The sequence below is a fragment of the Ricinus communis genome, chromosome 1 (assembly GCF_019578655.1).
Source record: "Ricinus communis isolate WT05 ecotype wild-type chromosome 1, ASM1957865v1, whole genome shotgun sequence".
NCBI lineage: Eukaryota > Viridiplantae > Streptophyta > Magnoliopsida > Malpighiales > Euphorbiaceae > Ricinus > Ricinus communis.
In genome coordinates, this window is record NC_063256.1 from 33,248,853 (window position 1) to 33,262,493 (window position 13,641).

The window sequence follows — 13,641 nt, forward strand, 5'->3', positions numbered from 1 at the left end:
TTATTTCAAACTTGATTTATTAAGATTTATTTCAAACTAATTTTTAAAATTTACTTTAAATTCTTTAATTTTTAAAATTTTTCTTAATATTATAACTTATTTTACCTTTTTAAAATTAATTATATTTAATATTTGATACAAGTTAATTATAAAAATAATAAAAATAAAAATATATTTATACATTCATTTATGTAAATTAATAAAAATATTTACATTTACATTAAGATAAAATGACTATACTATGAATATAAAAAAAAAAAAAGAAGAAGGTACCTCGAGATAGTTTAAAAATTTATTTCCAAATTCATGATTGGTCCTAAAAAATGGTAAGGTATTAGGCCACTGAAATATATAGCAAGTTTAATTTTAATATAATTCTAAATATCTAATAAATTATATAGTATTAAGTGATAAATCTAATGCTTTATAATATGCTGCTCACGCGTCTAGTGTTGCTAGCTGATAAATTCACAATTAACAATTAAAATTATATACATAAAATAATCAATTTAAATTTAGATTAGTAATTAATAAGTTAGCAATTTTAATACGGATTTAGTTTTTTCCTACTATCAAAATTGTAATCATATTATTTATTGATAATTTGATTGAATGCAAAAATTAAAATTAATATCAAAATATATTTACTAATTTTAAAATAAATAAAAACTACGATACTAAATTTTAAATATGATTTATTTGTTAACTATACTAATTTGCTACCGGGGCCCTCTCTTTCTCTCCTCTTTAGCCTAACAGAGAAGCCACCTCTCATTTTAAGAAGCAATGTTACGATGTAAGGCGGGTTCATCATCCTCTCTGCATTGGCACCTCCATCAATAGCCAATATCTCAAACTCATACATCACAGCAGCAGCAATAGCCTTCATCTGTATATAAGCCAACTCTTTCCCCAAACAAGTCCTGGGCCCACAATGGAAAACGGGGAATCTAAATTGATCAGACGGTTGAAACTTTCCATCTTTATCCAACCACCTCTCAGGCTTAAACTCCCTACAATCTTGGCCCCACACCTTCTCCATCCTGCCCATTGCATAAGCTGAATAATCAGCAAACCACCCTTTCCCTACACGTGTCCCGTCTGGCAAAACATCATCGTCCACCGTTAATCTTGAGTTGATGGCCACAGGTGGAAACAGCCTCATTGTTTCTGATAGAGCTGCGTGCAAGTAATGAAGCTTTTTCAAATCGTCATAGCTAAATATTCTCATTCTTGATTTGGACACCGCTTCCGGCGGAGCCACTTCAGTTAGTTCTTCATAAATCAAGCGTCCACAACGAGGGTTTCCCACGAGCAACCAGAAAAACCATGCTAAGGCAGTTGATGTTGTGTCCTTGCCGGCAAGAACAAAGCTTATAACTATATCTCTCAAGAACTTGGTCTTTTGTTCCTGATCTTGAAATTCATAATCGGAACTCAAGAACATGAATCTTGATAACAGATCTTGACTCTTATCACTGTCTTTTTCTTGATTCTTTGATTTGATGATCTCGAGAACAAACTTATCGATAGTTCCAATGGCTTCTTTTAGTCGTTTCTCTGATCCAAGATTGAGCAATCTTTTGAGCTTCCATACTGGTGGAAATGGAGACAAAAATCTAGAAAAGAAGCAGATTGCTACAGCATCATCAAAAGCTTTAGCAAAAGGCAAATTGGGCATTGATGATTCAGGATCCACACCAAATGCAACTTCACATATGGTAGTAAATGTAAACTTTCCTAACACCTGTTGAAGATCAAAGACTGCATCATCTTCACAAGCCTTGACTAAGTATGGCATCAGGGTTCTGCTCATCTCGGATTTGACCACATCTGATATGAAATGTTTCAGAGACTTGGTGTTGAATTCATGACTAGCAATCTTGCGTTGCATTATCCAGAGATGACCATCAACGTTGAAGATACCATGGCCAAGAAGCTCATAAAGAACGTTGAGGAAGCGAGAGCCCTTGACATAGTTGGAGAAGTTGGTGACCAGAAGGTGCTCTACGTTGACAGGATTTGCAGTGCAGATGCCGCGGGAGATGTTGAGGAAAGAGTTGACTTGGAGTGTCGATGATGGGGTGTTGACGAGCATGTCTGTAACCCAGTCATGGAAGCGGTGGCGGTTGCGGAGGAAACCAGGGAGGTTTCCGATTAAAGGGTATGATTCTGGAGACGGAGTTCTGGTTCGAGGATGGGAAGTAGTGCAGAAGAAGAAGAAGCTGATGACTGAGACGAAGGAGAGGAATAAGATAAGTTGCAGCATTGTTTTTGTTATTAATTTGTATAATACCGGTGTTGGTTGTGTGGTTACTACTGGTTTGGTGAAGAAATGTCAAAGATCGTTATCTATACAATTTGGCTCATATATATATATATATATATACTTGGATATACTTCTGTTTTGGACGAAGGTGAATTTGTCTCTCAATTTAATAATGATTAAGTTTATTTACTTTAAATCATTTCATAAATAGAATAATTAAATATATCTAATTTAAATTTTTTAATGAATAATTTATTGTGTTTGTGTTAAATTGTCAAATATATTCAGATTAGATTTTTTTAGAAATGAAATAACACTATATTCTTAAATTCTAATTGAATTATAAAAATTAAAAATAATATTTATTTTATTAATTTATTAATACAGTAACTAATGACGCCTATGTAATAGTATATTTAATAAAATTTAAAATTTAGATTTAACTATGTATTGTTGTCAGCACTACTAAATGATATCATGAATTAATCAACTGTAATCAATTCTTGAGAATTCTAACAATCAAGACCCTAACCAATTGCATCATAAGTGTCTAAATAAGCAAGGACAGGGAGAAACTACATTTCTAAAACAAATAAAAAAAGAAGAGCATACTGCCATAGTAACTGATGATTTTATCATATAGAATATCATTAAAAGAATACCTCTCTAAATTAAATTAATATGATCGATTGTATAATGAATTATTAAATTGCAAAAGTTATTGATTTATACAATTTGTACTTGAAAAAGATATACGTATAATTTCACTGCATATTTCTAGATAGAAAGTTTTCACGGTACTAATTTATTTTATATATATATATATATATATATATATATATATATGTGTGTGTAGCATATTAGAGTAAAAGATTAGTTATTACTAAATAAGTCTCACTAAAGATATGTTTAGTTCGGTTGATCAATGCAGCCGGTGGTTAATAGTTGATAGCTGATAAATTAAATATTTGATAAAATTTTATCAGCGATTGCTGTTAGTATGTTAAATAGCCATCAATGAAATAATAAGTTGATTGCCGAAGAAAAAGGCCCTGGTCGGACATTACTCTCTAGGCACCGGCTTATTTAGAAATTAAATGACCATACTAAATTTAAGGACCATGGTCGAGCTTTGCTCTTTGGATCCAGTCTTATTGGAATAAGAGAGTCGAATGGCTAATAGGATTGGAATTTAAGATTCTGTTGGGGTACTCGTCCCATAAGGGTTTAAATTGTATTTTTCTAATCATGGCATGATGCGTGCTTTGATATTAATATGATATTTTATTCTGACTAAATAAATATTTTATTGAGATGCCTATATCTATTTTGGATTATTTAATTTAATTCACTCTCGAGACTGACAGTCTCAATTTCAATTTTTCAAGTGACAGTTAGATTCTCCGTCGTCTTTCTCTTGACAGCCGACTTCCTTCTCCTTCGAGCCTATTGGAATTAATTTCTACTTTTTACATTTCGAACTATTTAAAAATCTAGATTCTTTGCAGCAGTATTTCCAAAACTTGAACAATTTATTTTGGTATGTTAAAACTATAAAAAAATATTAAGTGATCATGCTGATAGATTGATTTAATTATGTTGTAATCATGCGAATGAATTGTTGGTATGTTTGAGTAGTACATATATATATATATATATATATATATGCATATTTGAATTATTAATTAATTAGGCTTACTACGAGTTTTTGGTGGCCTTAAGTCTATCAATTCCCTAGTGTCAGTCACAGGCCTAGAGATTGGGTTGTGACAATTAAAATATTATTTCTTTTTTGTTTCTATTCAATTAATTTATAAACATAAATTAGGATTGTGGGCATTTTTTTTAATTAATTACATCACTTGATAAAAAACATATTCAATATAATATTAAAAATAAGATTAAAATATTATTTTTTAGAATTAGAATCATTTTTGACTTAAAATTCTAATGGAATTAGGCTTCTAAAATTACACTTAAACTAAATGAATTATTAATTATAAATTATATATTTTTAAATTAAATTAATAAATGAGCAAATTATCTTAATTATTGAGTATGTAGTAAGATCCAATTAGTAAATTGGTCCTCTCTAATAAGATTAATTTAACTTTTTAATTAAATTTATTAATAAATAATATTAGTAATTCATTAAGTACAAGTCTAACTCTAAAAGACTGATTCTATTGGGCTTTTTAATGTTGATTATAAGATAGTAATTAAAGATGGCATTTCTATTATTGACTTTTTTTCTTATAGTATATAATTTCTAATGTGAAATCAAAAAAAATTATATATATATATATATATATATATATAAGCCTTAGTACTTTTATATGGAGATCCAGATTATATTATAAATGTGTTTTTGCTCAGATATTAAAAATTATGATAATTTAAATATCTATATATATAAATATTTAAATATAAAATATTTATATAAATTTAACTATCAAAAGACATGATAAGGTGGTCTTATAATGCATGTTTACTCATACAATAAAAAATAAAAAATAATATATTTATGAAACATTAGCTTAAGATTATATGAATATTATAATTTAATGAGTCATATTTATCAAACAAACATATGATGGCAATACTTCATGGAATTAAATTTCACAGTGATTATTGAGACTAATAATGAATAAGAAGTGATGATTTTAATAATAATCTTACTTTCATTTATAACAATTGCAAGTCCAATTATTTTAAAATTAATGAATTAATTTAACTAATGCACTTATGAAGACACAAATAAATGTTATATTGTAATTGAAAAAATATATGATAAAGGTGTCCTATAGTACATATTAACTCATACAATAAAAATAGATAAATAAAAGTATACAACATATTTACAAGGGCACTACGTCAAAAAATCTTCATCTTCAATCTTATTTATAACGCCAACAAAGAAGTCTAACAGTTTTTCTCAGCATTTATCTATCTTTTAAGTCATTGATCTCATATCTATAAGAAGGGAGTCTACAACATATTTACAAGATGACTATTAATTTGTGAAATTATATAAATACTTAAATTGAACGAGTCATATTCACTAAACAAACATATGATGTCATATTTGGAGAAATAAAAAAAAATATAAAATATATAATTCTATATAAAAAACTTTTAATTAAAATTCTAATTCTATTATATTAAACAAAAACATATTCCATTCTGAGAGATTATTTTAATACTTGACGATATTTTTATTATAATTTTATCATCTGATTAATTTTTATTATTCGGGCAACTAAACACCAACTTGATTTATAGAATATGAAATGATGAAATCTATTAAATGCTCGGGACATATGATGTAAGAAAACTTTAGGTAAATACTTGAGATATAACTTTTATTTAAATTATATATTTAATTTTTAATGAATTGTTTAAGATTAAAAACTAGGTAATGTAAAACAAGATAATTAAAACAATAAAAATAACTACTAAAATTTACTTGAATAGATGATTTAAAATAATATAAAATATTATTTACATTTATTTAATTAAATAAAATATATTGTGAAAAAAATATTATTTTTGTATTTAATTTTTAAATTTATTAACCTAATTGATTAACATATCAACTGAAACGAATATTTTAAGTAGATGTATTTTTATTATTTATTATTAATTAAAATTATTTAAAAAATCTTATAATAACAAATCTTAGTCCTTTATTTTTGAATTAATGCATATAAAAATTATATAAGAAAGAACATATACGGTAAATGAATAATAACAGACTCAGCTATTAACATTCATAAGTGTACATAAAAAAAGAAAGGAATTAGTCTCTAATAAAATTAAATTAAATGTAAGAATGGTATATGTCTCTAATTAAAAATTAAACGTAAAAAATATAAGAAATTTTTAATTATTGGTTTTATATGTCTCTTATAAAAACTTTAGATATTTTTTTATTTTGTATTAATTATTAGATAATAGAAATAGTAAATTATGTCAGATAACTATGTAAAATACTTATCAGAAAATATTAAGAAAAAAAAAAAAAAAAGAAGCAAAAATCAAGGTGGCATGTGGAAATAATTGAGACTCTTACAAAGACAATACAACTTTACTTCAGTTTAATCTAACCACCCAATGATAATCTTCAGTCTTCTTTGTTTTAGTAGCCATTCATTCAGTATAATAACATCATCATCATCATACACATGCTGAAGAAAATGTCAAAGCAAGAAGACTGTTTTATGTTCTGCAGAAGAATCTTGAACTTGAAGTTAGGGAAACTCATCCACAAGTATGTTCATATTGTCCAGAGTCCAAGAACTAGTATACTTTGAGAACAGAGATTAGCAAACTTAGAATCAAATGAACCTGATGGGTCACCTGGTTAGACAAGAACCTTGATTGGGTTCAAGGCATCCTCCAAATATCAAAGTACCAACATTGCTTACCAACCGCAACTGTAGGATTATGTCCTCATGCAACTGGAAGAGATTCGGCTTCCAGAGGGGCACCGATGTGTGTATCGTTATCACTGTGTCCAAACTTACTTTATCTCCACCACAACAAGCACGCAGCATAGCTGGAACCATGACTGCATAACTGCAGCAGTATTGCTTGTACAGTTTGGAGCCCTTTAAGAGATCCCCCATTCCTTCGGTGTAGGTGCATCAAAATTCTTCCCCAAATTCGATGGCCCAGAAAACCAAATGAACCATCATTTTAAGTACACAACTGCTCAGCAGAGGTTATAACTGCTGTATGCCAGGGTACATGAGAGATGAAATATCGACACCTTCCAAGGGCCCATTGATCTGAGGAAATATCCTTTGGGAAGAAAAGATCTGGTAGACAAGGAAAAGACTATCAATTACAAGATAAACATGAACTTTTAAAAGTCAAACAGCTGTCACAACTATTTATCAGCTTTACATTACTTCATGAGAAAAGGAATAGGACGAAGATCGTAATAATAATATACTAACAAGGACAAACAAAAATTTTCAAACTGATAGTAGATAGTTGAAGCAAAATGTAATTTTAGCAATCAGGTACCTGACACATTTTCTAGATAAAACGACTGGTATTCTTTAGACCATAAAATTTCCTTTGAAGGATTGAAGAAGACCTATAGCATAAAATCATTAAGCAACCATTAAGTTTGTAATCAATACATTAAATTCCATATACAATTGCAGACAGACAACCTATACAATTGCATAGCACTAACATCTGAGGGCAATTGCCATGAAACTGGAACAGATGATCCTAGCTCAAAAAGAAAATGAATGGCAGTACTTCACTGGCTATAAGTTTTGCAAAGATGATATTATGTGGATACTACTGTATAGTGAATTTTTCCGTGCTGCGACAGACAAAAAAATTGACAAGCAACTGTGCAGATCTTGAATGCAAGACTTCAGGCAAACACAGAGAACTGTACAAATCACCTCTAGGACCCTGGTTCAATTGAATCAGCACCAAGTGATGGCTGAAATAGTAAGTGAGGAATGTTAGGTTGTAACAAGAATCAAGACATTTTAGTAGTAACATATATATGTATAAAGAAAAAAGAGATCACAAAAAGAAATTCCTGTTGAACGATTTTTGTGGATGTTGATTCATGAAGTGACTCATTTGACCATTTTGGGCATTTCATGTGAGCTCATATTAGCTCTAGAAAGTGATTTTAATAGCAAAGTAAAATTATGGATTCAAATGATCATACGCAAAGCAAGTTTTCTGAACCATGAAAATTCACAAGCTATATATAAGGAACTATGGTATAATGATGATGGATTATCAAGGTTGACTTGCTATTTACAGAAGTTAATTTGATTCTAAATTAATGGCCTAGTCTTGAGATGTTTCTCTTGTTTCCTGAAAACTATACCAAAATTAATCATCATGAAAGTAATAATTAAATCACCATTTTGAACACCTCTATTCAACTTAACTAAGCCTTAATCCCTAGCTGATTGGTGTCAGCTATAAAAAATTTTCTTTCACCACTCTGAACGAGAGAAGAAAAAAAGTATAATCAAAGTTGAACAAAATGTTAATGGGGTAAAGTTCCTCTTTCGCACTAGAACAAATTTCTGATTCTCAAAATGCTGTGAAGAAACAAAACTCGATCCTATACTTTGTGATCAACTTATAAAACACCCAGCATTTTTCGAGGAATGAAAAAATCATAATTGCTTCCCACTTACTGTGGCAGAGATTCCCTTCTCAGAGTATCAGAGATGAGGCCAATCAGAGACACCTGCTGATTATTTGGAACTGATCACAAAAGCACCTGCCTTGAAAACAGAGAGTTTTTTATCATGTCATCATAAGCAATGTCTATCATAAACCTGTGGTTTTCAAGCTGCATTCATCTCATGATACCATAAGCTTGTCGAAACAGTCTGTCATAGCTGGAGCACTTCCTATAAAATCACATGATGAAGCTGTAATGCCATCCAATTAATACTTCCCAAAATTAATTCAAAATGAAATCAGATACCTTATCAAATAGGTTGCAGGGTTAGATGCTTGCCTTATGATGACTGAATAATTACAAAATTGTCACTAAACCATGATGTGTGCATTGCTTATTCACCTGGAATATTTGAAGACAAATTTCTCAGAATATCCGAGGCATCCATCCCCTGTGCAGTAAAATAATTCAATAACCATAGAACTGCTGAACGGTTAATAGTAATCCCAGCTGAATCAAAAGCATCACCATTTTTCTTGTTAAGTTCTTCTGAAAATTTAGCCAAGCTGTCAAAGAGCATTGTGGGATTAGACACAACCCATGTAGCCAAAGCTGTGGCGGCAAAGTCCTGGAACACATTCTCAGGTAGTAACATGATTGTCCCAACAAGCTCAGATGTAGGTGCACAACAACTGCATAATGTAAGAAGGCCTCCAGCTGCAATTGCACTATTATTTGCATTCACATCATCACAGTAGAAAAATTGTAAAATAATCTTCTCCACCGGAACCTTGGAAACTGCAAGTTCTGATCTCATTAAGCCCCAGAATCTATGCTGCTCCAAAGGATCCCAACTAAGCGAATTCTTGATTAGGAGGAAAATGGTTTCACAATTCTCCCCAAACAAAGAGATCTTCTTCAAACCAATCACAAACTGTACTTCAACAAGATCAGCATGATCCAACAAACCAATGAGTAACCTGATGATTTTTTTATCACCAACACACAGATCAGCAAAATGCTGGAAGATGCTGCAAAATAAGAACTTTGCTTTTGCTCTTTCCCACTGGAGACATAATACTATGTCCAATAACAGGAGCTTTGACAGAGATGTATCCTCTTCTTTTTGCAAGACATTTCTACAAAACTCAAGGAAACACTTGTAAGCAGCAAAAGAATTTTCCACCAACTTAATAACAGACTTCTTGTCCAGTTCAGAGATAGGAACAATGTCTTTACAAGCACGTAGTATTCGATCATTAGTTAACGAAAAATAACCATCAAGATGAAAGGTCAGCAACGGCATGTCTGACTCGCCTAGTTTAGACAAATTGTTGTGAGCCATTGCATTTCCTGAGTAACCTGCTACATATGCTTCATAGGCTAGCTGTGATGCATATGACAATAAGTGTGCTCCTACTGGTAAACCATTCCTCGACCAGAATAGAAGCATTCTTTGCATCTTATCATGCTGTGAAAATATGAAGGTACGAGAAACTAAGGCTGTGGCAGAGCTAATTTCATAGCCGGAACAAGGAGCATTAGGACCATTATCAAGGGGGGCAAATAATTTGCAGCCAATTGCTTCAAATTGATCTGCTATTCTTGAACATAGAACTTCAGGAGGAATTGAAACAAGTGCTGGTACTTTGTTATCAAGATTCAAAAATGACAGAAGTGTAGCTTCCAAAATCTGAAGGCCCATTTTATTTGACTTCTTCATAGCATCGGTCAGATTTTTTAACAAACTTTCTATAGCATCAACTTGGGTATCACTGGTGCTAATAGATGGACAAGTAACTAAATCATCTGAAGCAGTAATAGAAGTATCAATAGGTTTAGTGTTAAGTCTAACTTTTTCCTCACATGCTGGAGATTGTTCTGGAGATGGTTTTGTAGTTTCTACACATGACAGATTCTGCAAAGTCAATGGTGGTACTGAGTAATGAGGAACATTGGCTGGTTGTAGTTTGCTAGTGAGCCCCGGTTTTGAACTAGACCATAACCTCCCAAGTCTCTGTTTCAGACAAGGAGAAAGCGCATCACATGATGTCAAAACATCCAGTGAATGAATCACTCCTTTTTGAACAAGAACATTGAAAGCTGATAAAATTCCCCTGGAAATAACATGTGGACGATCCAGATCATAATTTTCCACCAGAAGCAACAAAAATTCAAGAAGAGAGTTGGTCATGTCAATATATTTGGTTATGGAGCACACTATCAATAGCATTCCTGGCTCAATATTCATTATATTATCAATTCTTTCGTCAAAAAAAAGCCAGTCATAAAATAAGGCCAACTTCACATTGGCTTGAACATAATTTTTCCTACAAGTTTTCAGTAGCCAGCCAACAACAGCCCACCTCGGTATAATGTCACTCTGGATAGTTTCATTGGATGGGTGGTGTGCACAACATATAAAGCGAACAATATCAACAATGACAGTCTCTCTCTCTGGTTTGAAAAGGAATTTCTTAACAAACCAGGTCTGATGCCGCTTCTGACTCCCAAACTTCACATGCATAAGCAAAAACCTCAATTGGGTTTCCATTTCTGGAGTGATCCGAAGCAAAAAATAACAACTTGAAGTCCTACAGCAGTAGAGTTGAGAAATATCTGAAAATCCTGGAGTCCTAAACTCACCTGGGTTTAGAACTAAATCTTTCCAAATAGCTCGAAAAGCAGGGACATGAACCAAATCTTGCAATAATCTAATAAGGTCTCTCCCAATCTTCATACATAAATGAAACTGCTCTCTCAACATCTTCACACAAAACTCAATCTCCAATAATTTCAAGGACTCTAATTTCACATTGTTTAATAACCTACAATGATCAGCTAACAACCTAATAAATACATAGAGTGCACTAGTCAACACCAATGGTTCTTCTTCAATTAAATAATTTAAATTACTCAAGAAAATGCTAATCAATTCAAAACATAACCATAAATTCCCATCACTGAAATCGCCACCAATAATTTGCCTCAATAAAGACACTAACAATCCATCAAAACCCACAGCCAAAACATCAACCATTTCTTTAGCAACCCAAATCAACTGACCTTTTACTGAATCAACAAGCTTAACATACAAATCATTGACAATTTTAACAGTCAAACTAACAAAAAAAGCATACCCATCGGTAACAATAGCATGTAGATACTTAGTATAGGTTTTAGCCATCTGGGAATCAGTTAAAACACCACAAAGAATGGCACGATTAAGCTGCAAGTATTCTTGTGGGCTTGGAATGGCTAATGAAAAGGGTGGTCTTAGTTTCGGTTCAAGCTCTTCAAAGGCTTGCATTAAAGAGAGTTCAAAGTGGTTTTTGGCTTCATAGTTACCAATTTTAAGTATCTTTGAGGCCATTATGTAATTCATTTGATGCAAAATAATAAGAGAGAATTGAAAATTGGCAATTAGAACTGAATTATTATGAGAAGGGCTATAAAGAGACTAAAGCCTGAGGCTTTACCTATTTGCAGTGCAAAGTCTTCGAACACAAACAAACTTGAATTGCGCAATCACCAGAACATGGGTTTTGCGGCAGTTTATAATTTAGGGCTTAAATGACGTCGTTTATGTGGGACTTCTTCTTTTGTTTCTTTCTTTTTCTTAAAAAAAAAAAAAAATTACAACAGAAGAAAATAATAAGTTTCACATGATAACTTACTTAAATTTAGATATCTATTTACCGCCTTACTTTGTATATGGTTTTAGATAGACCTAATCAAAGGCTTTAACCGGCTTGTAATGACTCTCAACCATCAATTCGATTTGAATTAGCTCATAAGACTTTAAACCATCGATCGACAATTCATGTAAAGATTGAACCTTAAACTAATAATTTGCACATAGAGATTTCGCTCATGATTAAAAATCGAATAATTTCATATCACTTTACAATTCATATTCATTATGATTTTGGATCTAATTTTATTATAGATCTAATTTCAATTCAAACTCAATATACTGTTGAATCATAACCAAGTTTTACTTTTTAAAACTTTAGATCGTTTGACGGACCGAATCTTTCAAAGAGAAATTTATATTATTAATATTTATAAAAATATTCTTTAAAATACATTTTAATATAGAAAAAGCAACATTAAAAATGCTCTAAAATAGAGAAAATTACGTTTTAGAAATAATTATAAAAATTATTTCCATATTTTTTTTCACTTTTTTTTTTTTACTTCTTCCTCTTACCTTCTTTTGTTTCTCTCTCTCTCTCTTCAAAAGTCATTATCTCACGATTAGACCTATTCATGGGCCGGTCCTAGGCAGGCTGGGCCTGGGCCTGACCGAGCCTAACTTGATTTTGGACAAGCCCGAGCCCACCCAGGCCCGAGAATTTTTTGATATCTCTGACAAGCCCGAGCCTAAAATTTTTTGAAAAGCTCGGCCCGACCCGACCAATTATTAAATCTGTCTCAAATTGTAGTTATATTTAGATTTAGAGTTTTATTTTGATTAATATATTATTAATAACAATAAAACTATAAATATAAATAATAGGTAGCTAAGTGGTATTGGCACTTAATTATAAGTTGAAGGTCACAGGTTTGAGTGCTAGGTATGACATTTCTTTTTTGTACTAACTAAACCAGACATCGGACCCGGCCCGAGAATTACGGGCTTTTTATGGGTTCGGGCTGGGCCGGGCTTATACTAAAAAATTGTTGTCCAAGCCCGGCCCGAAGAGTGCGGGCCGGGCGGGAATCCAGGCCCATGAACAGGTCTACTCACGATACACTTCACATGAGGATAATGGTGATGGCTAGAGATTTCAATTTTCAACTCAGTATTACTAATAATATTACTATTTCTTTTTTTTTTTTTCTCTTTTTAAAAAATAATTGATTGGAATAATATTAGACCCATCCCAATCAATTTAAATTATGATTTAACTGACTTAAATTAGAATAATATTAGGATCTTCCTTATAGTATTCTGTATATATATTCTCATTTTTTTCTATTTTTTAAAAATCCAGTTAAACTATAGTATCCTCAATAAAAAGTTAAGGAAAAGAAATATTGTGGATTAAAATAATTGGTTTATTACAAATGATATATTGCACATATTCGTCCCACCACCGATATATGTTTGATATGATTATCGTTTTTTATCATTTTGAATATTTTTCTATTTATTTAAATTTAAATTTAAATATTTTTTATTGATTTT

General features: G+C 31.3%; 2 protein-coding genes across 20 annotated transcripts; both read right to left on the minus strand.

Annotated features, from left to right (window-relative positions):
- Positions 1–583: 583 nt before the first annotated feature.
- On the minus strand, positions 584–2,348 carry LOC8271510 (cytochrome P450 94A1). Its single transcript, XM_002526992.4, has one exon. It carries the CDS (start codon positions 2,267–2,269, stop codon positions 707–709), a length of 1,563 nt encoding a protein of 520 aa, XP_002527038.2. The 5' UTR covers positions 2,270–2,348; the 3' UTR covers positions 584–706.
- A 3,948-nt stretch (positions 2,349–6,296) lies between these two features.
- On the minus strand, positions 6,297–12,210 carry LOC8271512 (integrator complex subunit 3 homolog). 19 transcript variants are annotated; one of them, XM_048376443.1, is made up of 5 exons: positions 8,976–12,210; positions 8,754–8,849; positions 8,458–8,676; positions 7,301–7,736; positions 6,297–7,089 (listed from the first exon to the last, which is right to left on the minus strand). In XM_048376443.1, exons 1-2 carry the CDS (start codon positions 11,830–11,832, stop codon positions 8,842–8,844), a joined length of 2,865 nt encoding a protein of 954 aa, XP_048232400.1. In that variant the 5' UTR covers positions 11,833–12,210; the 3' UTR covers positions 6,297–7,089; positions 7,301–7,736; positions 8,458–8,676; positions 8,754–8,841. The 19 variants fall into 19 exon arrangements, with proteins under 19 accessions (XP_048232400.1, XP_015579586.2, XP_048232388.1 ...); XM_015724100.3 differs by lacking the exon at positions 8,754–8,849 and adding an exon at positions 8,850–8,898; XM_048376431.1 differs by lacking the exon at positions 8,754–8,849 and adding an exon at positions 8,850–8,898 and having other exon boundaries at positions 8,458–8,697.
- Positions 12,211–13,641: the final 1,431 nt, after the last annotated feature.